Here is a 26563-nt window from a genome sequence, read left to right as displayed (position 1 = left end):
AAATTACTTATAATACGGTCTGAAATATGTTGCTATTGTATTTATAATTACGTGTAACTAATATTATTCCCTTTAAAGTTTTATTTACTTTTATATATATTTATTTAATGTTTATACGTTTTTCGGTAAATTTTAATATAATGTTTAAATTTTTATTTTTACATAATTTATAAATTTATTTATAAATTTTTATATTCAAAAATGTGTGTGATTCTCGTTAATTTTTATTTATATAAAATGCCCTTTTTGTAATATTTATCAATCGTATTCTATGTTGTATACTCAGGAAGTAAATTTTTAAATTTTTAAAAATAACAAATTGTTCTTAATTACAATATATCTTGTAGGGATTTTTTTAGTATACTTTCACTTTAGTATTTATATTGTGTGCATACATTTGTTATTTTTACTATCTTCACTTGGTTTTTAATATGTAAATTTATTTATCCCTTTTTCCTGCTAGCAAGGTATTGTTCGCTCTTTTACACTCCAGCGGAAAATCTGCACTTCTTTTCGAAGCGAAGCTTTACTTCCCATATTTGAAATGGGCATAAAAATTTTGCGTGAGGGAATCGATAAAACCTTTCCTTGTTATTCTTTTTTTCATTATTATTATTATTTTATTATACAGATAATATTTTTTAATAATATTTTTATAACATTTTATTACTTAGTTTGCCGAAGTTCAGGGTGAGGTTATCATTATTTTTTTTTTAAAGAAAGCAGTTTTTTGTATTGGAGAGTTTCTTAAATGGGAATATTTTACAATATTATATCACGTGCGTGTACTTCCTGTTCATTGCTCTCCATTATATTAGTTAAATAAGGAAACTATTAAAAAATTCGTAGTATTAGTTTTGATTGGCTTAAATGAAGACTGAATTTTTTAAAAAACACCTTTATATAACTTTTTTTGTATTATATTTATGATTATATTCTGTATTACTTATTATATTTTTTCTATCATATATTTATATTAAGTGTTCAGCAACAAAATAGTTCTTGATGAATCGCTTTTGCTTATTTACAAATGTCTTTCCTTTGATTTTATCGGGACTTGTCCAGAGGAAAGCGGAGAAGATCTCTACACTGTCGATGTACTATTATTATAATTATTATCATTATTAATATTAATATATTATAAACCGACAGCTTCCTTGTTCGTGGAGGGGGGGTATTACTGTTGACACTTTACGGCTGTTTTTTAAGGCTTACACTTTATTTTGTGAAGAAAATACGAATGTACTATATATAATATAATAATATTATTGTTGCTAAGAAAATTGTAGGTAATGGAGTGTATTGTGCAACTGGCATCCATTCGACGCTCATTTTTTCTTAAAGAAGAAAGGAAAACATACTTTTCTTATTTTATTCACAACATTTCCGTAATATTTAATAATAAAATGGGCCTTAACAAAAACTATCACGAGGTACCATCATATTGCCTGATTTGTTATTAATTTTTTCATTATAGTTATATATATAATTATAATTGTTAGTTACTGTTATTAATATGAGTCATAACTTTCTATATTTAAGTTTTCACAACGGATATTAATTTATAATGTATTACTGAATACCACACCATCTTTTTAATATATACTTATATATTATAATATTAATAATTATAATAGTTATTGTTAATGTTATCCATTCATATATATATTTCTTAACACTATTTTTTATCTTTATTATTATTGTTATAAAATACCAAATCTATAATTCTATAATAGTAATATGTTTATTTTGACTACATTATTATTATTAGTTTGTTCGACTACTGGTGCGCATGAAATTGCATGACTTGATTTCTCTATTTGAGAAAGAAACTTTTGACCCTTTTGTTAAGCATCTCGCAGCATTTACTTGCGAAAGTTTTTCTTCTCTTACGGTTTGTAATATTATGTTTATTTATTATTTTTTTATTTTTTCTAGGAAAAGAATTTTTATTTAATTATCATAATATTATCGTTATTATTTTCTATACATGAATTAGTTATGTTGTATAATTTATTAAGTAATTTTTATTAAAGTTATGTTATTCTTTTAAAAAATTTTATAAAATTTTTAACGTTTCTATAAGTCATCGTTTAATTTTTATGAAAAGTATATCCTTTATTTATTTTTCTTAGTAAAGTTGCATATATGTATATATTATTTATATTATTATTGTACTTGTATATAAAACCCTTCAGATTCCCGAAAGTGATGTTGATTACCTGCTTCTAGTTTGGCAAAAGTTTGTTGCCAACTGTTATTCTTATAAAATATTGGATACTGTAGAGCAAAGTTCTCCGGAGGTTCCCCTTTTTACTTATTGAAACCATTATTATTTACCTTTTCACCTTCTGTAAAGGTTGCAAAGGCGTACATCAATTTGAAACTTAAAGGCGTGGAAAGTGGTCTTGACGATATACTTGATCATCAAGAAATACTATTAGACCAATTGGAAAAGTAACAATAATAATTAATATTTATAAACGTGAACAGTTTCTTATGAAAATTCACATTCGATATTTTATTAATATATTTATAAAATTAGTCTTATTTTTTTTGGGTTGAATCCCAAACTTATAATGCTTACTATTAAAAAATTTTATTAATATATATATAACACTTGACTGTTAAATTTTTTAAAATTTATTATAAAAATTTACTTTTTATGTAAGTAAATATAAGTGAGTAATAACTATTTAATAATATTCGAATAATTGGATAACAACTTATTTTTCTGTGTTTATAGATTTGCATGTGTTGCGCGCTGTCAATACGCCGTCGTCTGGCCTTACATAACTGAAGTCTTCAGCAGTTTATACAATTCTTATTCTGTACTTATAGATATATATATATAATCTATTTTTATGCTTTATTATAAATTATTGACACTTGCATGTCTTATTAGTTGGTCAGTTATAATAATTTATAAGGTGTCACGTGGCTCCAATGAGATCGTTAAAAGGCAGTTGGCTTGCTTGGTGTTCATGGCCGCTTCTATTCTTAGTACTCGGCCAGGTTATACTGATTATTATTACTGTTTATATTATTATTTTTTTATTCATATATACTTATTATTAAAATAGTGACTATTACTTCTCCTAAATCGGAATCCATGGATGGCGAATTGGCTTGCACCGTACTAAGATTGATGAGCATTGCTGCCGATATGCAAACGGTTATTATTATTAATTATTATTATTATTATTATTATTATTATTATTATTATTATTATTATTATTATTATTATTATTATTATTATTATTATTATTACTATTATTATTATTATTATTATTGTTGCTGTAGAGCTGCGAGCCTCTTGAAATTGCCTTTCTAACTTATCTTACAAACTTTAGTAAAGCTTTTATTGGCACTCCAGTCCTTCGAACTTCTAAAGTTTATATACTTATTATTATATAAATATATGAACTTGAAAGCTTATTGTATCTTTTTGTTATAAAGTTCAAAAAATATATAATTAATGAAGTCTCGATAAGTTTCCTTTATAATTTTAAAAAAAAGTTCATTATTAATATACTTTTCGAGTCATTTTAAATATGAATGAAGAGTATTTGAGTTCAAAATATTAAATAATAATGAAAAAAATTTATTTTATTGATAATATAAATTACTCTTAAGCGCGTGCTTAGAACATAAAAAAAATTATAATCTGTTTTTCTATTCTAATAACTTTATTATAGTTTTAACTGTCGTTTAACCACTTGCTACTATAAATCTTGGTAATTATCTGCGTACTGATAACTATACTTTAACAAGAACGGATCGTCTAAATTTTTTTATACGCCCATAATTAGTGAAATGTTGTAATCTCTTATAAATATTTACAAAAGTTTATATGAACTAATATACTGTTATAGCTATAATGCCACGTAATATATACATATAAAATAAGGAATATACGCTTACCAATAAGTTTATTATTAATTAGGAGTTTTGTTTGGACCTATTTTATAGTTTATGAACGAACGAATAAAATTTATTTTAACTTCACCATTTAGAAAGTTAAATAATTGATAGCTTTTGTTTAGCCACGTGCTTCCTATAACTATTTAAAATTTTGGTTTTTATATATATTATAGTTTTTTGGGGGCTCTCTTGAACTTTTAATTATTAAAATCTATAAAAAAAGCTATATTTTAAAAGCAAATATCAACCCCTCTTAGTGCTTTTATGAATTTTCGTGTGAACAACTTGCTTAAGCTCTGCTTTAGTTTGTTAATATTATAAGAAAATAGAGATAAGTTTATTTCTTAGAACTATTGATGGTATTTACTTTTTAGTTTTATCACGTGCTTTTTATTATATATATAAAAATAATGATAGCTAATAACCCTTTACAACATTTATACTTTACTTGAATAGCTTTTAGTTTTTTTTTCAGTAAGGTAATATTAAGAAGAAACGTTGATTGCTTTATTGCTAATAAATAATATCTTCTTTTTTCAAGTTATTTTCTTTGCTTGCTGAAAGTCTTAACCTTCCTGACCAGCTGACGGTGTTGGATGCTTTTGTTAATAAAATGTTAAAAGACTTTCTTTTCTTGTTATTATTATATATTATTATTTTTATTTTTTAGCTTAAAAAACTTGAAAGTCTTCTTTAATAATAAAACGATAATAAAAGAAACGCTGAAGACCTTTACTGAGCTTTCCATGGGCTATAGTTTCGGCCATATGCTCGTTAAACTTGATACCATTCAGTATTTGCTACGGAATCATGCCGTAAACTACTTGTTATATTTTTCTTGAACAGTAATGCTTGTTTGATTTTTTTATTGGTCAACCTAATGGAGTAGTCCTTTTTTATTCATTCTATTCCTCTTTTTCTTTAACTTTTTAACTTTATTTCTTTTTATGATAAGGAATCTTTAGAGTTTTTTAGTTTTCCTCAACGCTTAAATCTGAGGACGGACTACTATTCTGCCCTCTCTAGAATTCTTTCTACTTATATTGATTGCGAAGGTTGAAGCTATGAGAATCTCTTTTTATTTTTCTCTATATTATTGTGTATCATTATTTTATATATATATTATAATTAGTTAAGTTATTAAGGTTTACAGTATTTTTAAATAGATAATTGTTACATTTTATATTATTACTACATTTTAGTAGTTGTTGAGTTTTCCAATTTTTTCAGCTTTTAAGTAATTGTTTAATTTTAATTATGATTATCCTCTATTTACTTGCGTAGACTTTATATTATTATATACTGTCCTTATCCATCTCTGTATTAATAATGCAAAATACATAAAATTCTTTAATTTCTTAACTTTTAATATTTATTGTTTATATATTATTATGATACTATTAGTCTTTTTTTACTAAAAAGCATTTTCTCATAATTATCTTTTTAGACATACTTTAACAGTTCCTTTCTAGTTTAGTAGCCTGAAGTTTTCATTATTATAATATACTTTTTTACCTGCAACTTTTCTTTCAGCTGTTATATATATATTTTTATGTTCATTACACGCTCTGTTATTATAATGATAAAACTTGTTATTTTCTTATAGTATTATTATTCATGAGTTTTCAATTTTTTTACTATTACTTATTAATTTATAAAAATTATTAAATTAATTTTTGTTTATACTTTTCTTTTTTCATATTTATATCTGTTTATTGTAATAAAATAACTTTCTTTAGCTGAAAACGATATGCTTGAGTACTTTATGCTTACTTTTGATCGTGCTTTTCAAAATCTTTGTTCCATTTTCCAACCGCGCGATTATAGTTTATTAAAAAATGATAATTCAGTGAAGGTTTTTCTTGATATTATTATAAATTATAATAATTGCTGTATTTAGTGTCTAATTCTTATATATATATTTTTTACGTGTTACTAATATTTTCTTTTTTTTTTGTTTTTATTATACTTATATAATTATTATTCCTCATGTTTATTTATTCATTTTATCAATTTTTTATACTTCTCCTTAATTATTGTTTTATAATGATCATATACATTCGTATTTATTTATTTTATAAATTATATTCCGCTTAATTTTTTTTAAATATTAGTTTACTTTATTTAGTTTATTATTATAATTTTTTTACAGCTCTCTATTATACTTTTACTTTCTATAATATATAAAAAAAATATTACCCACACGTTACTAGTTTTTTTTTGTTCACATCCGCTCTTTGGTTATACTTTTACAGCTAACTTATTGTTCTTCTTTTATTCTCATTTATATACCAATCCTATTAGTATTGTATAATCATTTTCTTTAAACATTTTGTTCTTAATATTTTATATTACAGAAGATTTATTACATATGCAGAGCACTTATTAACTTTTTCATTATCATTAATTAATATTATTATTTAGTATTATCGGTTATAATAATAATTGTACTATACATTAATTAATTCTTTTTGTTAATATTAGTTGCTTATAATTATGCAATATTTATTTTTTTATTATAAATGTATAATATATTTTTTAAATAATATAATTTTATATTATTTCTTATTGATAAAAAAAATAACGCTAATTTATTAATTGTTGTTTTAAAAGTACAATTTTTTTTGCTACTTTTCACTTTATAATAATTTTTATTGACGCATTTATTCGCGCTATATGTTTGCTGATTCGGTATTAGTATAAACTCATCCATTTTTTTACTAACCTGCTATCCATATGAATTAAATTGTATCATATCCACTATTTTTAAACATTATTATCATATATTATTGTTTTCATATTGGAGTAGGCGTTATTTTTTCATTTTCTTAGAGTACTGTCATTGAAGTGGCCCGAAGTTTGACCGGCCTCTTGGTAGTTACTGAAAATAAAGAAATGTTCATGTGCTATTTTGATTACATGTAAGTTTGGCCCCTTCACCCACGTCGAAAGATATTTTCATGTTTGGATAAATTTTCACGATTACTATGCTGTTACTGATTAGTCAGTTAACTTTTTATAACGGTTACAAAAATCGATGATACTTAAGAGATCCAATACACAAAATGTATATTCTGCTTTTTTACTTTTTTTTGTATTTTTCTTTTCATACTTTAGTGACTTTGTAGTTTTGAGTAAACACGCCTTGCAGAGGCATAAGCCGTACTTTTCTTTACTTTTTCAGCTTTAGAAGAAAATTAATAGCCCTTCATAATCTATTTATTGAGTGAGTCATGTATAAGTCGAATATTTTATATATATAAATTTTTTTGGTCATGTTGGGCTCCTGTTTCTGATATTATCCAGTCATATATTAACACTGGTATTTTTTTGGTGACTTGGATGGTCGCACCGTTTTAAAAAAGTGTTTGGGTACGTCTTTCAGTTTTAGATTTTTACTTCATTAGTTTTATTTCTAATAAATCAAAAATCTCTAAATTTTTTGCTGCTTTTTTTTTATTTTTTTTTCATTGTATACTTTGCGGAACAGTTTTCCGCACTATACTAATGTTCTTCAAGAGGCCATGAATATATGGATGGATGACGTGGACGTCACTTTTCCCGTTCGATTTCTTTTTATTACTTATTTTTATAAATAAGACAGTACCGCATCAATCAAATTTATGTTTTCACGTAGCACATTTATGGAAAGTTATGCCTACAGTTTGTGTCTTTGATATTTATATGATTATTTTGCTTCAGTTTTATACTCATAAATATTTATTGTTTACAAAACGTGACTTTTTAATTCAAAAAAATTAACTTTTTTTTTTATTTTCATAAGATTCTTAAATTTTTTGGAGAGCTCGTCAGCAATCGGAAACCGCGAATCGAATTCGAAGTCACCAGCGTGAATGGCATTCTACTTTTTAGACAGCTCAGTCAAATCATTTCGGGTTTTGGTCTCTTTGATAAATGAACTTTTGAAATATAAAAAAAATATTGTATCAATCAATTAATAAATGGATAGTTTATATGTGCTGATATATAAGCGTACACAATTTAAAGTAAATTTTTTAAATTATTGCATGTTTTATATTCACTGTATCTTATTTTTATTGTTATCTTTTATTTTTGAAGTTGTTATTATTTGTTTTCCATATATATGTTATGTTGTAAATTATACTATATTTATTCTATCTATTATATTTATTAGTCTTTCTCATTCCCCCCTACTCATTATTTTTATATCTTACTGATTTTTTTTACTCCTACTCTTTAAAATTCGTAGCATACTTTTTACTTTTTTTTTCTAATAATTTTTTATTATTTGTATATTATTATTCATTTTTATCTATTCCTATTATTTATTTCATGCAGTTGCCTTTTTGTTATCTTCTCAGTTTAGTAACGACTCTTCGCAGGAGAGCCAGAAAAATCGGTGCGCCTTTTCTCTTCGTCGTTTACCAACTTTACGTTTCTAAATATATATTTTACTATTATATGCTTTGTATAGAGTTTTTTACTATAACAATTTATTAATTCTTAAGTTTTTTTTTTATTATATTATTAAAAAGTTTTCATTTCTTTCTATAATTATTTTATAATATTAGTGTTTGTGTTAAGCAAGTTTATTTTTTGTAAAGTTTTTTTAAAGTATATATATATAATTTTAATCTTTTTAGTAGTAACTTTTAACTATTTTTATGCAATGATTTTTTGGCGCGTGTAATTTATTCAAATTTATTTACTATAACACCTTTTCAGTTATATAATTCATTAATTCACTTTTATAATGAAGTTATATATATTATTATAAGTTTGTTAAATTATATTAAATAACATATCAACCTTAACAGTTATTCTACTCTTTCATGATGATATTTTTTTTAATTTTGTATATAAAAAACTTCTCTTTATATATATTGCTACTACCTTTTATCTTTCATCACTATTTAGTTACTTAAATCTTTTATTAATAATTGTTGCTAATTCTATAAACAATTCCTATTTATGGAAATGTTCTATAATTTACGATGTGTTTGTACTTTAAAAATTATTTACTTTCTGTATATTTAATTACGCTGATTTTATAAACAATACGTTTAAGTTTCTTTTTTTGTTAAATACTTTATAAATTTTCTATATTAACATATTACTGGCCAAGTTTTTAAGAGTATAGAAACTTTATCATTTCCTTATATATTTTCCTTTTTTCTGTTCCTGTATTTCGGTCCTTTCTTAATCACTCAGTTTATGACTGGAGCCACGTGGTTTGCATTTCCTAATTGTTGACTTCTTGTTTAATATTTCTATGTCATATTCGAAAGGAGCCTATTATAGGAAACCCTATAAAAATTATATTAATGTGGGCCCATTTATATTAATTTAAAGCCCGAATCTGCAACCTGCTTCTTTACATTATCTTTTCTCTAGCCGCTTCCATATGGTGGTCGGCTACTAGCTTATATTGTGTGAGAGTCACCACGTAACTATGTGTTAACAGATGAATTTTTTAGTAATTTCTACGGGCGTTTAATAATATTATTATACATGTTTACTGTCCACTTGTGATTTATTTATAATTTTTACTAATATTAAAAGTATTTTGTAATTGTAATGTAAAGCGCCGTATTTTTTTAGTTTATGAAATAAGTGAATAGGAATCGTATATATTAATTAGTCATAATACCTTAATTTATATATAAACTCTTTCATGCGATGCTATGTGTACCTTAGAATTTATAAGCATGTGATGGACCACAAAATAACTTTATTTCAATAAAAGCATGCTATCTATAAGTAACGGATTACTGGAAAACATGCTATGAGGTGTAAATATGACTCCTATTCCACCTGGAGGCGCTTTTAGCAATATTTAATTTCAATGGTCGATACATTTATTTTTTTCTCCAGTAGATGCGTGTGAATAGTTCAGTTGGGTTCAGTAATAAATTATTGGGAACATTTGAACTTTTAGAGCGTGCTATAGTGTATTAAATTCTTCTGGAGCTTGCGCAGTGAGGATAGGCAACAGGGAAACACTTCTCGCGTGAGGGTTATCACGCTATTCCTTAAAAAACTAGTACGACTCTAAAGTGGCAGTCGACTTTTATAAATAAAATAACTGAATTATATTCAATTTATGCTATTGTATATTATTTATTAATTTTTATTTTGTCAACTACTTACGTTCTGTAATCAATTTAATTGGTTTGAAACGCAGATATCGCGGAGTGTTGTACTCGATCAACATCCTTGTGCATACACTTGGCGCGAAGTTTGTCAATTTTGGCGCCTTCAAGCTTTATGGAGACGAAGCATTGGACAAAGTTTTGAATGTCTTTTATCAAGTCATATCAACGTTTCAACTTGATTGGATTTTGGTGACTTTCTTTATTATGATTCATGACATTATGCTTCTACAATAATTTTACTGCATTAAATTTAAATTAAATTTAAAAAATTATTTAATGAATTATACTGCTTATATGGAAATACTATATAATAATTTTATTATATAATATACGCTAAGAAAATTTTAATTTTTTTTTAATATTATTCTATTCATGCCACATATTAATGCAAAACAAATATTCCATTGTAAAGTATAAATTTTCTATTTTGTAGTTAATAATAATTTCGTATAAAGTCCGCTGCGCTTTTTAATTTTTTAGGCTGATATAACTATAAACCAATTATTATTCCTGTCAATACGCACTTTCAATTGTGTAGTTTTTAATGAAATAGCTTTTCGAAGTTAGAATTTATAGGATATTTATATATATTATAGAGTTTTAATAAACTTGCGAAGGCGTACTACAGTCTTGTGGAAGTGTTAGCAGCTGATCATATCTACTACTTGGCGACGCTCGATAGTAATGCCTTCCATTATTTTATCAACTCAATATCAGAAGGATTCGCTTTAATGGGTAGCTATTATTATTTAATTGTTACCATCATTATTATTATTAAAAATGTGTATCAAAAGCGTTACTTGTTAAGCTTGTTAAGCATTCGTATTGGACTATTTTTTTTAAACACTATTGGTTAATTATTAATAGGACGAAGTAGTTCGAATGATGAACTCGCAGTGAAATGCTGTCACGCTTTGGATTCCTTAATTTCTCATGCCGTTAAAGTATTTTTTTAAAATTTTGACCGTTCATAAACTTAAGTATAGCCGCATGTATTTTTACACACGTGAAAAGACCAGATCTCCACGTGTGCTTAACAGTTTTATCACTTTTTAGTGCTTAAAAAAGAAGACTAATCAAGTAGACACCGGCTTAATTTTAGCCATTGAGAGTTGCAAAGAGCTGCTGGTGCAAATGCTAAAAGTCATGCTTAATGCAGTAATCTTTGAGGAGTGCAAGGTCACGTGATATTCGTCCTCAGTAATGTTGGTTGTTTCCTTAGAAAAAAAAGTTACCGAATTTTATTTAGCACCTTGTTTATTATTAATATTGTACCTATTAAAAGCTTCTTTTAATATTGTGTACTTTAATATTTATTTATTGTAAACTATTATATTGTTGATTATGAGATTTCCTAATTAATATATTGATAATAAGCATCTCTAAAATGTAATGCATATATATTTATTGTTAAAAAGTAGTATTGTTATTTATATGTGATTCTAGTAATAAATATACTAATAATTAGTAAACCTCTTTATGATATTTCTAAACCTGTTAATAACGCTTTTATTATTTATTAGATTTATTGGTCGCTCTCGAGGCCGATGTTGGCCATCATCATACTTAATAAAAAAGTATTTGTTTAAAAAATTTATTTTCAATACTAAAAAGTAAATAATCTCCAAGTTCTTAATAGAAAAATATACTTAAATTATTATTTTTATTGTAAACAGGTTATTGTAATAAACAATTATTAATTTTTTTTTTAATTATTATAATATGTAATAATAGTTTTCATAAAATTAAAAAAATTAAAAAAGTGTTTCGACAATTTTAAATTTTTGTGAAGTTTATGAAGTGCTTTAACTTTTTAATAAATAATAAATATTATTGTTTTTTTATATTTTACATTAAAGATGAAAATTACAATTTTTTTTTTGTAACTTAAAAAAAATGCTATTGTAAACTTTTTTTTAATTTAATTAATACAATCTTCAACTTTAAATAAATTAAAAACAATAGAATTTTATCATATCCACTTTATAACGAATTTTTATAAAATTATGAACTACTATAGAAGTACTAAATATCATTAAATATATATTTCATAAACAAAAAGTATTTTGATGAAGCCAAGAATTACGTTATTGAGCAGCAATCCAATGAAAGACAAGTAAGTTGCTGTGGTTGATACAAAGTTTATTATACTTCTTTAATACTTCTGCTAAAGTTCGCTTCATGTTTACTTATAATTGAATGCATTAAAATTTATTTTGAAAAGGTTGAAAAGTTTGCTTTTCGAATTTCGTATTATTAGTAAACTTTGCTTAATTTTATACTCTTAACTTTATATGATTAGAAGAAGTTTATGATTCAGATAACTTCATTAATTTTATGAAAATTTTTCATCTCCTTTATTTATTATTATTGCTTTTTTGGAGTACAGTTAGCGAATCATCACTCTAATACAAGTTAACTTTATGTAATATTTGTCATATAGAGGCTTATATCTCTTAATAAATTCTTTTTAACTTTTAGTTTTTATAGTAAAGATATTATTAACAGTTTTACGTATTATAAAGTTTTGTTTGTTTCACGTTCGGTACTTGTAATATATTACCTCTTTTCTATATCGCTGTAATACTTTTACACTGTCTAGCCGATGTTCCATAAACTTTTTGATGAGTTGATGAACGGGCTCGATGGCTCCCTTTCTCAAAGGAACCGAAATCAGTTTAATAAGAATATTAATTCGTTTCGAAGGGACGTTACTAACTTTACTAAGACGGCTCCTCCGGAGGAAGAGGGCGCTATTATTGGGGAGAGCGATAGTATTATGATATTCTAAAATATATATAAACTTCGTTAAATTTATATACTTTATTTCATTACCCCGCAAAGAGTTCGTAAAATTATTGAATAGAATTATTGTTGGACTTTACCATTAGATTTCTATTCAGGGATAATTACCCGTATTAATAAATATCTAGAAAGCTTAAACATTCTAATTAATGAAAGTCTTACCAACTGAATAATTAATATAATATTAAATAGATAAGTAAAACTGCTTCTCCCCCCCCCCCCGCTTCCCTATACCAGAGTCTCCCAGCTACTCGCCCTTTTTTTTTAAGATAAAACCGATCAATAACTAGAAGATCCGACAATTATAATAGAAGAAAAAATAAATATTTTGACCCTTTTACTATCTGGGTACAAAGAAAGCAAAGTCATTTAGTAAAAATAATTCTCGCAACAGTGAGTTATTGTCGTTATAGCCTGGTGTCCTGGTATTGACTTTCTTTCTCTTTCTCTCGTGTAGACTTAAAATTAAAACTGTAGCGCCTATAAAGCGAAGATGTCATATAAGAGAGGTGAAAACCATTTTTTTTTAAGCTGCCACACACCATCGTTCAAGAACAGCTTACAAAGAGTAGAGTTACTAACACATAAAATTAACTTATTGCAAAAGGTTAAGTAGACCTGTTGATATAACAATTGACTTAATTCAAATAGTATTTTAGCTTCACTCGCCCATATTTGTAAGACCTTCAAAAGCTTTGTTTCGTTGTTCAAAGCCTTTTTCACGTCTTACTTTTTTAGTAACCACGGTAATAGGCCTGTTATAATTAGTATATAATAAGTAAGCTAAAAGGTATAGCATATTTAATATTTTCGAAAGTATTCGTTATAAGTTTAGATTTATAAAGTTCGTAATTTTATGACTCAACGTGGCGTATCGACATATAGTAGTGAACTTTAAAGTTTGTGAGGTTGTGTAAAAAAATAAAGGAAAGAACGACTCCATTTTTTTTAATTAAAAGGCAGATAGAGGATAAACTATATGCAACTAAATGGTTTTAATAGGATTTAACTGTTTAATGTATTTACTGAATGTGTGTATATCACGTGTTTCTTTGGGTGACCCAATAAGCACCTGTTAAAAATTTAAGACAAAATTGTTATTGTTCGTATAAACCTCTTTTCATGTTTCTTCGAATACTATTATACTTAAAATATATCATAAGCCCTATAGTTGCAAAAAATACTTTAAAATACTTTCATCTTTTTAAGTTTTTACCGCCGTTTTTTATGCCCAATATTGCTAATTAATTTTCGTTTTCTCTTCACTTGGGGTTACTAGACAGTAACCAGAGCAGTTATGCTTTAAACAGTTGGTCCTAATTTCCCCGCTGATTCCGAAGAAGAGCTTGAGTTGATCACCACAGTCGAAATCATGTAGCTTATTAAAGTTTAACGAGACCAAAGGCAAGGAACTACTAAAGGTGGCGATAGAACGTTCATGCTGCCTCAAAAATCCCACGATGGCCCTATGCCCTTCCTATTGCCCTGGAAGATGGCACCTGTTGTGCTACCCCGAATACGTCAAGTCCAGCATTAATGCTAAGCAAAACGAGATCAATTAGTCTCTTCTCAGTCGTTGACAAAGTAGCTGAAGCCTGGCATACTATGCCGCTTGAAAGCGTTTGTCGCATGGACTTTTTCACAAATTGCTCGTATTAGCCCTTCTTATTGTTTTATTTAACGTGATTAATCTCACCTTAACGACTGCATTTTTAGTACAGCTGAGTGATGTACACACTCTCATAAGATCTTTAACAGCTGGAGCCATACAAGGGCCTCTTCTAACACCTTTACTCTTTGCACTTTACGCGGCGATGTGCTTCAGCTTAACGGCCCCTACACGCGGATTACATTATATGTAGATAATACGGCTATTTGCTCCTCGTCCAGTCGCCTAACTTATCGCACAGGCCTTTGCAGTGCTACCTAGTGACACTTGCCAACTGTTGTCTTCGTTAAAAAATTACATTTAATGTGGGAAAGAGCAGAGTCCATTTTAACACGATGAAGCGCACGGCACCATTACCGCTGCTGCACTTCGAAATAAAGGAATCCCCTGCGGCCTAAGTCAAGGCGACTGTTCCTTTAAAATTATAAGCGCAGCTTTGTAGGTGCAATTCAAGTAAAGTCCAAAACTATTCAAGCGTAGTAAAATTTAAATAAATCGCTTTTTCTTTTCTTATAGTCTATGCTTGACCGTAAAAAATTTTAAGAGAAATGACAATGAAATCAACTTTCCATAAAAATTGCAATAAAAACTGGAAAAAAATCTTTGGAGTCGTTTGCTTTTTTATATATATCTTTGTTCCACTCTTAAAGATGAAAGTTTTATCTTAACACCGTTACAAGCTGTTTAAAAATATATTAAATGTATTAACCAGAAAATTTTCTTTGTCCAATGGTTAACAAAAAAAGTTGCATAATAGTATAATATAGTTACACATATGAATTGGATATTTTTAGAACTAAAACTCTTTTTAATATTGTAGGGTCAACAAACAGAAGCACCTTATTTTTAAGGTGGAGTTTTCTGCGCCTACATATAATGGGTATAGGACATTCTTTGCAGCGTTCATTAATCTCAAGACATATCAACTTGAGCGTTCCAAGTGCGTTTATAATCATAATAACTTCTAAATACTTAACACGAGAGCTCCGCGGAATAGCAATTTTAAGTTAATGTAAAGTTTGGCGGTTTTAAATGTAAAGGCTTTTTTATAATCAATGCTGCACTTCTACAAGCGTTGATCATTATCTTCCTCAGCTTTTTAATCCCTTAGATTTAAATTAATTGTCCCTACACGAACTGTTAATTTTCTATTTATTATATAATATCTGGAGTAGGATCTAGCAAAGTTTCTTAATAATGCAAGTATCACACCCTCTGCAACTTTACCAATGCTAGTAGTAGACTCATGGGCAGATAGCCTTTAATAAGGTTCCCCCTTTTTTTTTTAATTGGAAATAAAAACAAATTCCACTATCTTCCAACGAACGGGAAAGTAAGATATAGTTAATATCGATATAAAAAGCTCGTTTATATGGGCAATAGCCTTAGTAATAAAATGTTTGATCATTAGGTTGGGTATACTGATTAGTCCCACAGCCATTTGGTCCTTAAGCAGTTGATAATACTAATGATTTCTCTTCACTATTAAAAATAAAGATTGTTTAATATAGTTAGAGGTCGCCTCAAACCAGGGCCCACTCCTCTTATTGATTCGCAGTGGAACTCTTGGAGAACGAAGACAATGATTAAGGGAAAACGTTAGAATTATCTCTGGTAGTATGTACTAATACCTAGAACGGAAAAGGAGCGTGAAAAAAAAGGGGCGAGGTGGGGGGGGGTTATTTTAATACAGTCAATCAAAGGGTTCTTTACAAAAGGTTACATAGCATTTTCTGAAGTATATCCGTTTAGATTAAATCTAAGATTCTATGAATAAACATTTTTAATTTGGTTCCGTTAATATACGTGTCAGAGTCGATAGTTAGCACAATAAATATCTGGTTTACATAGCCCTGCCAATGTGTTTTAAATCGTGGTTATTTTAAAAATATTAGTTTATGATTTTTTTAATTGTTTCAATTTTAATTATAGTTTTTGTGCGGTTTACTTTTGTTTAAATGTATGTGTAGGTTGTCTGCGTATATTTCATAATAGTATGTGCTACTATATTTTCATAATAAATTGGTGGAATTTTCATTATAGTGCACTGACACTATTTACTCTAGCTACTGAATTACAAAAAAGAGTAGCGGGTCACCTCGCAATAAAAGAAAAAGATCTCTCCAGCCGAGCTACTGGTTAGCTTTAGGCATAGCTTTACAACTTAGCCCTCACTAAGTTATATGCACTTACTAACTACAGAATGCTAAATAAATTGAGACAAGGATTGAGGGGCCTGTTAAAATTTCCATAAGGTCAAAGCCACAGGGTTTAAACACTTCAGCTCTTTTGTCTCAAAAAATTAATTACTTTGTTGTAGGCTATTTTCCCCTAAAAGTCTGTTTTTTAAGATTTTAATTTAAAAACAGTATCTCCTTTTAATCATATTCATAATAGAGGAGGGCGGAACTAGAAAGCTTAGCTTAGAAGTTGAGGCAGTATCATACTCATTTTGAATTGTAGATTAGATGATAGACTGGATCATCAATATCCGACTCAGATGACGGATGTCGAATTTAATTGCAACTTTAAAAGAGACACTCCGCAGTTGGGTGCGATTTATTCGTTATAAGGGCGCAAGTTCGACAGCGGAAAAGTATATTTATAAGATTTTTGTCCAATAATTTTTAAAAAGTTGGTTAATAAGTTATTTTGATAGTTGAGCCTCCAAGAAAAACATAGTCTACCAGCTCGATAAGAACTGAATTATGACTGGTGGATTACTCGCAAATAGAATTTATACTTGTAGCGACTCATATTTTTTTGATACCGCAATGTCCACTACATCAATGCCCCCCCGTGGTGTAATGTGAGCTGGGGCATCTGGCGCAGAACAACGGAATCAGGTAGCCCAATTTGCTAACAATTCCCAAGTTATAGTTTGCACAGCGGCTGTTCCAATTGTGTGCTTGCGATTAAGATTTTTGGCCTGGGTCCGATAAGCCGAAAATATAATCTAAGTTTTCATAAGATAACATCTTGTTAGGGAGCTTATAAGCAGATATTTTTACGTTGCTCCTGTAATTTAATGCGTATCCCGATTGCTTCCAAGCTCTAAAGATTTCTTTAATACATTTCGAAACCTTTCTTAACTATAATTGCTACCACTCCTTTTTTCGAGGCCATGCGACGCACCTATAAGTAAAATAATTAGATATTTAAATTTATTGCCTTTTTTCAAGTGAGTTTCCGAAATGAAAAAAGCGCCAATTTAATAACGAGTAATTCAAATTTATTGTTTCTTAAACCGTCTGCTTCCAAGAGAAAATCAAAATTTTTAAGCGGTATTCATTATTCATTTCCGATCGTTAAGTTTCTGGAATAATTCGCTTATTGAATTTTAAATTTAGTTACTGATAGCCTCAGTTAAGGGGACTACTAGATAATTAATTATTAAATTATCTAAATTAGTAGACGTTGAAGGTCTCCTATCACCACTCGACATTTTGCTAGCATAACTCATTCCAGGTCCTGTAAAAAAATCTCTGATATTTTCTTATCGTCATTTTTCCCAGCCGTTGTAAGAGGAGTGTTTTAATATGAAAGATGCACTCTCTGTAGTTTGCAGTGTGATCGCCATTAAGTTTGCACCTCTTAGCTTTTCATCTTACTCTTTTGGGCATAACTTCATGGTATATTATCTTCTCGTCATTTGGCACGTTTGTAGTCAAAGGAACCAAAATTATCGCTATGTTCAAATAATTGGCATCTAAAGCCGTGTGCAGTTCTATCACAATTTTTTAGAGGTTCCAGAGAAACTGTACTGTAGCTTATATTTCTCACGTTATATACTATATTCAGATTGAGGTAATTTAACAAGATCAAAGGCATTGGTATTTTAAGCTTGTCGTTGCGTCGCATTCTGATAAGTACGGAAGGAGAGAACCCTTAATTTTTCAGCTTTTGATTAATATGTTTTGCAGCTTAGCTAAATAAAGACCCCGCGCGAGGCCATCTTCATCTCTTTATTAGAAGGTAACTGACAGGTATAATGTTCATGACCATTAAGGTCAAGTAAAGGACTGTAAGTTTTCTAACGTCATCTTTGGGAGGAGCCATATTTTTTATGTCATCTCTCGCATTTAAAGCGGAGTTTATAGAAATGTTGTCAGCTTCTAATTGTGAGGATAAGAATACCCAAATTGAATTACGAAGAATATTTGGGAGGCGGTGGGGAGGAGGGGAAGGAGGCTAGTAAATTTATTAATATTATAGTTACTATTACTAATATAATTATCAATGTTATTATCATTAAATTTGGTTCAGTTCAAAAGACAAATTAAAAACAAATTGTGGTATTTATATGTAGAGATATTTGGTTAAAAAGGTTTATTAGAAATTGTGTACAAAAATGCTGTATACGTAACCACCCTACCTGAAAAAAATGCGCGATGGCACCGACTGGAAGCGAACTCGTGACCTTAAGATTGCGACAATGCTATAACCACTGAGCTGTTGTGACAACCCAGATAACCGGTCGACAAATTATGTATACAACGTTGTTAAGGCTTATAAGATAGTTGAATTTTTTTTGTTCTGATTGGTGTAACTGGTCTTAAATTAAAAAGCTAATGGTTTAAGGTAATTTGAAAATATAAGTCGTGTTGGGCTAAAGCTTAAGCGTTAGCGATGACCAATCAGCATTGTAAGTTAAATAAAAATTACGCATGGTTAAAAGGGCCAATGACAGTAGATGTAGCTAAAGGAAATTTAAAAGTGGAATGTTTAGAATGCAAACAGCACAGGTATACTGTGAATACTCGTTTATCCAAGTCTAAAGATCTCTCGGGCGTAGTGCTAAGCGATTTATTAAAAGATATTTCTGAATACTTCCATTTAATTTTTGAGTTAAGTAAAATTTATAATTAAGATTATGTTGTTTATGCTAGTTTCATCAATTTGTTGCTATTGTTACTATTGTTATTTTTGTCTCTATGTTAAGTGTTTTTTTGAAAACCTTCGACGCAATGCTAATGCCACCTACTAACGGATTAAGCTGTTGTAATTACCGCATCTCCAAAAAAAGATGCCCCACAATTTGATGTGGAAGGGTATACGTCCTATACAAGCAGCACACCCATCAACTACTAGCAGATGAAGTCAATTGCTAACTTTGAGAAGGCGCACGCTCTCGCCGGCTACAGCAATGGGCTCTAAATATAATACGGTTAGGGCTAGAAGTTCTTAAATATAAAAATTATAGCTGTGCATATATGAGATTGCTTTAATACAAGCTTAAACCGAATGTGTACTCTATCATCCTGTTAGAACTCCTAAAATTGGTGTTTTCTTTAATGACCCGTTTGAGCTTCAGCTATATCATGGAAATAGGTTGGTTCTCGCATTAAAATTTCATATAATAGCTTGAGTCTTTAAATTTTGTGTTATTATTAATGTTTTAATTTCTTACTTTATCTGCATAATATTTGTCAATAAAGAGCAATAATAAGTGAGAAGATTTCTCCACATCCCAAACAAAAAACCTGCTTACTGGTGCTTGCTTGGTTTTATAAAGTATATATTTAAAAAATTGTACTGAAGCATAGCTGCTTTAATACATCATACGCGTGTTTGTTACGTTTAAAAAGACAAGTTCTCATAACTCTTCTCACAACTCCGTAATCTAGACCCGAATTGTAGAGTAAATAACCTTGGGAGAATGAAAATGGCTCTTTTTTGTGCACTTTGACGGTATTGCTCAGAAAGGAAAGGTCAGTAACATATTATCAAACCTTTTAGATGAGCTTCTCCCAAGGCTAAATAAGCTAAAATAAACTAAAATAAATTGTCTACCTGTTAAGTAGTGCAGAGTTCAGGTTTTTGTCAAAAGTTTGAGATGGGTGTAAGCTCTGGTGAATAATTTCTAGTCTAAGCGCAGAATGTCGGATCATTCGTTCTAAAGGAATTCTTTTTGATTCGTAAAAATTAAATGGATTTTTGTTCTATCAGCAAAAATTTTATTTGTTTTAGCCGGAATTTTGTTTAATCAAAAAAAGTTTAATGAATTGTTTTCCTCTACACATCTCTACTTATCTAAGCACTTGGTAACGTAATAGAATGGTAAGCAAAATCTTTTCTATATATTAATATCTATATTTGCTTAAAAACTGAAAATTTCAACTTGATGCTTTATGTATTCGTCAACTGACAATTAGAGATCTATAAACAGCAAATTGTAATTTTAATATTAAAGAATATTTTGGTAATGATGTATTAAACGAGTACATCAGAGTTACCATAACCGAATAAATTGTTAAAAATCAAAAAAACTAAGCAAAACAGTTCGAATGTGCTTATTTATACAATGCCTTATCTACACAATTAATTTGAGATAATTTAAAGTTACGGCCATTTCTCATAGAAATTGTATTTGTTCGTTGAATATTAAATTATTTTTAACAAGTTATAAATATTTTGATGAAGTGTTGTCTGTGAAAAATAAAAAGACCTCGTTATTTCATTTTATTTTAAATGTCAAATCTTGGGGTATTGTAAGTTACTTTAAAATTGTTAGTTTTCAAATTAGTACTACACAGTCTGTCGTAATCTTTATAATGGTTAAAAAAACTAAAAAGCGTTAATATGTAAATAAACCCAAAATAGAAATGAGAAATTTTTATTAGATAATATATATGGTACATGGTAACTGTGCCACACCCCACGCAGTAAAAGGAAGAGCATGAAAATTTAGACTTTCTGCTGAAGACTTGATGTCTAAATGCACGTGGACTGCAAGACTAATTAATGTGTTACGAATTTTATGATATTGAGCGTCCCTGCTTGGTTTTTGAAGGTATTTTATATCTTCCCTCTTCATATTCAAAAATTTAAAAGTATTGCTGCTAAACTTTTGGCCTAAAATATAAACTTTATTTCCGCGTCTTCTACACCACGTTGTTATAACAAGCTTTGATAGCTTTAATAGAAACCTCTTTAAATTATACTTAAAACATTTTCTTAACGTTTTTACAGATAAGGCCTAAGGGAACCCAATAACTAGGACACATAAAGTTGTTATACTAGCTTTCATAATATTTACATACCACCGAGAGGAGCGTTGTGCTATTATTTGAGGACAGTTAACTACTAAAACGTTCAGCAAAATCTTCAGAAATAGGTCTTAGCTAAAGTCCTCTTTACCTAGTTTCAAGGATGAGCAACTACTCAGTTTCTATAGTGGATAAGGTAGTAGCTCTTATATATTGAATTTCCATAGTGTTTGTGCCTTATGCTTTTATGCTGGCAAAGATATTTGCATTGTGACCTTATAAAGTAAGCGAACCCTTACAGAAACTTGGATTAATAAAGCTTTATAAAGGCTTCCTTAGCTTCCACCTTTAGTAGTGAATTTAAAGCTTTTTAAGTCGTTATGTTACTCCTCTCTACCAACAGAAAAGCTGCTAATAACTTACAGGACTGACAAGTGGATTGCCAAAACTTAAGGCTTTTTACTTTGTTCGTCACTGGAAAATGTTTTTTAGAACTATAATTTTTAAAACTATCCATTAACTATTTACTTCAGGATAACTTTTTTTAAGCACTCGCCATTTTAAACCAAACTTTAATTTAACCAAAGTTGTAACAAATATAAATCAAACTTATTTTACTTATACAAGTGTAAAGCTGTGTATACAATATTTATTTCTTTTTGAGTAATGAATTTTTGCGGATTATTTCCTTTTTTCTTAGTAACTTCCAATATTTCCTGTCATTGGTAGTATACGCTGCAATCGACAAAACAAATGAATTTTATGAGTAAAATAAAATTTAAAACTGAGTAAAAAAAAACAAAGGTAAAAAGTTATGTTTAAAGCTTAAAAATATTATAATAAAAATGTATACTTTCCAAAAAAATTGTTATATATATCATGTGGCTTAAAACCAGCATATAGTATAGTTAGTATTTAAAAACACTAAAAAGACCTATATAAACGAAACTTTAGTAATAAAAGTATGTATTATAGTAGATCATAACTTATAGGTTCCAATATAGACCAAAGCCACTCAGGATATTCATCGCTTTCCGGTGGTATAAGTAAAGTAAGAAACTTTTAACTTTCAAAAATAAATAGAATTAACTTTGGCTTTAACTTAGGATCTTCTCCTGTTATATATATATTTGCACCTGCGCATACAGTAGGATCCACTTCTTTATAAATAATTGCTAAAAAAACGTGTTAATTAAATGAAAAATTCAACTACTATCAGGCCATAAAATATGTAAAAGTTAAAAAAAAATTACGAGCAATTTCTTTTGAAGGTTTTAAAAGATTTACATATGAAGCATGAATACACCGCCTTAGTAACTTTACAGTACTCATAAGGCAAGCCAAAGTCAGTACGAGCCTGAGCGAAAAATTATCCTAAGTTTTACTGTTCTATAAGCAATCGCGTGGGCCCAAGGGAAGTGTAGAATCGGTAATAAATAATTTCACGTTTTTTCACTTACCTACAAAAAATAGGGCTGTAAAAGAAAGTTTAAAGTTTGCAAATTATTTGAAATAACACAAAGAATTCCAATTAATTCTAGCGTAGTATGGAATTATATTATTTCAAATAATTGGTCTATCTAACTCTTATGGAAGGATACATCCGTTAATAATTTCGCCTAGTAAAAGTATGTCAGATAACTATAATTTAACTCTTTTTTAAATATTAAGATTTGGAAATTGTTTTAGAGTTATATATACATTATTATAGTCATACAAAGTAAGCGTTTAAAAGATGTTTAAAGACCGGATAGGAGTAACTATAATAGGAAAAAAATTTAAAAGGTCTCATTGGATGAATATGGTGTGTTAGTTTCGAAAAAATTAACGCTGTATTATAAAAATTGTTTCTAATGACTTTGAGCTAAAGGACTTATTAAGTTTTTAACTCCCTCATAAAAAAGGGTTTAATAATATTTTGAAGTACTAAGAAAACAAAATGTGGAACAGATTTGGTTTAACAGATTTTGCAAATAACGTAATTCAACGTGCTTCTTCGGTGTTGGAACAGGCAACAGAGATAGTATGCCTCTTTCCTTCTCATGCTTCGGCTCTAAGAGTTTTTTTTTTACTTTAGTCAATAAAAAAATTTTTACTTAAGCCAATCACTTTAAGTTACTTTTGTGAACTTTTTGGAACTTTGAAATTAATATATTATGTTATAGCTTGCTCCTTCTTTCCCTTCACCTTTGGAAGAATTTGTTAATGCTTGGATGAAAATATTGGATTGCTATAAGCATGCTCTTGCTGAGGAAGAAATGTCTTCTGAATTTAAACTTCCTGAACTTTTAAGTAAAATGATGACTCTTCTCATAGAAGAGGACAGAAAAAGGTGAAAGACTTTATTTTTCTATTTTTTAACCAATAATAATAACAAATTTAAGAACTACACAGAACAGCAATGTCCCCATTTTAAATTATTTAGTAAAAAATAATGTATTAGATTCTCTTTTTCTAATGGGCTCTAGAGACGTAATAAATTTTATTTTCCTGTTTGAACTGTTCTTTTTAGAGATTTATGAAAAGTTTTCTTTCATATATTTAACTTCAGATTCCAAAAGGAATGAAACTTTATGCATTTCAAACTTTTTTTTCTTTTGTAGAGGGAATGCACTATAGCGTAATATCCTACGAAACCGTAATAATAAAAATTTATATGAATAAATGAAAAGCATTTTAAAAGTTAAAAGTATAGTACTATTTAAAGAAGCATAATTAAGCGATTACCATGTAATTTCTTACATAATATGAGTTACTTCTAAATTTTACATTCCTGCGCTTCATATTTTTGTTTTTACTTTATAATGTTGGAAGTTATTATGATTTCTTATTGCTTTTGTGTTCCTTATCATATTTATTGTGTTAAATTTTTTATATGTCAGTATAAACACTTTCTTTCTTGATTTTAATTTTACCGTTGACTTAAAAATTTTTTAAAATATAATCATATTATTAGGTAGTTACATAAGCCTTATTAACTTTCTATATGCATAATATAAATATTTTTTTTATGTATTTGTATAAAAGAAACTATTAAATTAGTTTTACTTAACTTTACTATTTTATTCCTAAGGTTCATCGTCCTCTAAGAAAACTGATGCGGTCGTATTATCTTAAAAGGAACAGCGCATCAGATGAAGTAGAAAACTATAACAAACTTTTCTTGTTTATATTTATTTATAAAGTTATTTTTATTTTTAAAATATTTCTATGTATTATTAAAAAATAATAATAATAAGTGAGAAGGTTTTTTAAATTACAAATTTTTTTCACTAATTTTTTCTAAAAAAAGTATTTCCTATTTTTTTTTATTACTTTTTCTTATTATAATACATATTACTTTATAACTCTGATAGTAGAAAAATTGTATATGAGTAAATATATTGTTTTATATTAATTATCTTTTTCAAAACTATTATTAGTATTATAGTTTATAAAAAAATTTTAATTTTTTATGTATTTATAAGTAAAACGTCATTTATATTTATTATATAATTTATAAAAACTTTTTTAAGTACTATTATTAAATATAAAGAACGATCTGTACTATTTGCATAATTTTTTATTTGGTATTACATAATATTATTTTTTTTACTAATAAATTTTGTAATAGTAATATTTATAATTATTTTAACTTTGATATAAAATTATTTATAAGTAACTCTAATGTTTCATATATTTACTTCTATTATAACAATTATTAGTATAATAATAGTAATAACAAAAATGTACAGCAAGGATACGTACTTATATTTATAATTATTGTGTTTGTTTATGTAAACTATATATATATATATAAAGTATCAACAAAAAGTTGGAAGTTTTTTTTTACTTTATTATTATTATAGTAATAATAAATTATTAATAATTCTGTTTTATTTTTATTTTTTACCTTTTTTAATAACTTTTTTACCAAAAAAACAGTTTTTTATATATTTTTGATATTTTTACGAGTAAATATATTAACATTACTATAAACAATTTTCAATATTATTAATAACTTTTAATCAAAGAGATTAGTAAAAAAGATGGCAGTTTTATTATTTTTGTTAATTTTTTTTGGCAATAACTTTTTAACCATGAAACTAGTTTTATTATTTTCTTACTATTTTTTAATTTTTTTTACTTCCATATTCAATTTTCTAAAATTTTTTTTTATTCATATTATTTTTCATATTTTTCAAACATTAATTAGTTTTCTAATAATTTTATAACGTAAAATTTACAATAATCAACTTTATGAATTTAGTAAGTAAAAATAAAACGTTTGTTATTATGATGATATAATTATAAGTGAATATATATTATCTTATTTTTAATAAAATAAAAAAAGTATAATACTTATACTTATTTTTTTAATAAATGCTTGTGAACTTTTTTCTCTTTTTGTAATTAATTATTTATTTCTTTACGTTGTATAATTACAATATTTTTAATATTTTTATATTTTATTAGATACTTTTCATAATCAATATACTTTTTTAATAGCTTTGTGTTCTTTATTAGATTAATTATTTTTTATTAAGAATATTGTTTTTTTAAAAACTTTTGTATGTATTTTTTATTTATTTTATCATTCAATTTAATATATATTTATAATATATTATTTACAATATTTGAGATATTCAATTTTTTTCTTGACCTTTTATATTCTTTTAGTATATGCTCGTATTATAGTTTATTTTTATGAACTTTTTTTTACTATTTATTTTAGTATTATTTTATATTATTTTTTATTTTTAACGCAATATTTCTTTGTTAATACTTATTGTTTATTCTTTATATAAATATAAATGATATTAATTTTCATACTAATTACTACAGTAATTTGTTTTATTAAATTTTTTTAGTGTTTATTATGAAAGTTTGCTTAGAAATGAAGATTTTTATTTTATTAACCTTAATATTTATATATATATTTAAATTTATTATAATTTTTATTGTACTTTCTTTGTTTTTTTATTTGTAAGCTTTTTGATAGCAATTATAATTTTTATAAAACTTATATATTTTAGGAACTTTTTTAATTTTTTTAATTT

General features: G+C 27.2%; 1 protein-coding gene and 2 long non-coding RNA genes across 3 annotated transcripts; 2 read left to right on the top strand and 1 right to left on the bottom strand.

The window, feature by feature from the left end:
- The first annotated feature begins 471 nt into the window (after positions 1 to 471).
- On the top strand, positions 472 to 1385 carry LOC135119933 (uncharacterized). Its single transcript, XR_010278432.1, has 4 exons — positions 472 to 590; positions 982 to 1097; positions 1153 to 1242; positions 1290 to 1385. It is a non-coding gene; the product is annotated as an uncharacterized LOC135119933 (long non-coding RNA).
- A 453-nt stretch (positions 1386 to 1838) lies between these two features.
- Positions 1839 to 12852, top strand: LOC135119947 (exportin-7-like). The gene is made up of 22 exons (XM_064044318.1): positions 1839 to 1894; positions 2199 to 2303; positions 2360 to 2457; positions 2747 to 2831; positions 2931 to 3015; positions 3084 to 3175; positions 3304 to 3393; positions 4466 to 4539; positions 4595 to 4739; positions 4880 to 4979; positions 5664 to 5779; positions 6757 to 6845; positions 7415 to 7487; positions 7709 to 7826; positions 8245 to 8305; positions 10091 to 10250; positions 10658 to 10796; positions 10929 to 11005; positions 11118 to 11240; positions 11585 to 11638; positions 12124 to 12177; positions 12664 to 12852. Exons 5-22 carry the CDS (start codon positions 2985 to 2987, stop codon positions 12850 to 12852), a joined length of 1785 nt encoding a protein of 594 aa, XP_063900388.1. The 5' UTR covers positions 1839 to 1894; positions 2199 to 2303; positions 2360 to 2457; positions 2747 to 2831; positions 2931 to 2984.
- A 9315-nt stretch (positions 12853 to 22167) lies between these two features.
- Positions 22168 to 22871, bottom strand: LOC135119930 (uncharacterized). The gene is made up of 4 exons (XR_010278430.1): positions 22778 to 22871; positions 22615 to 22699; positions 22511 to 22554; positions 22168 to 22259 (listed from the first exon to the last, which is right to left on the bottom strand). It is a non-coding gene; the product is annotated as an uncharacterized LOC135119930 (long non-coding RNA).
- Between the last annotated feature and the right edge of the window lie 3692 nt (positions 22872 to 26563).

This window comes from Zophobas morio, unplaced genomic scaffold (assembly GCF_036711695.1).
Source record: "Zophobas morio isolate AGI-343-1 ecotype UQ-CSIRO unplaced genomic scaffold, CSIRO_AGI_Zmor_V1 ptg000322l, whole genome shotgun sequence".
Lineage (NCBI taxonomy): Eukaryota > Metazoa > Arthropoda > Insecta > Coleoptera > Tenebrionidae > Zophobas > Zophobas morio.
The sequence above is the reverse complement of the archived record's forward strand: the minus strand, read 5'-3'. Positions and strand labels throughout refer to the sequence as shown.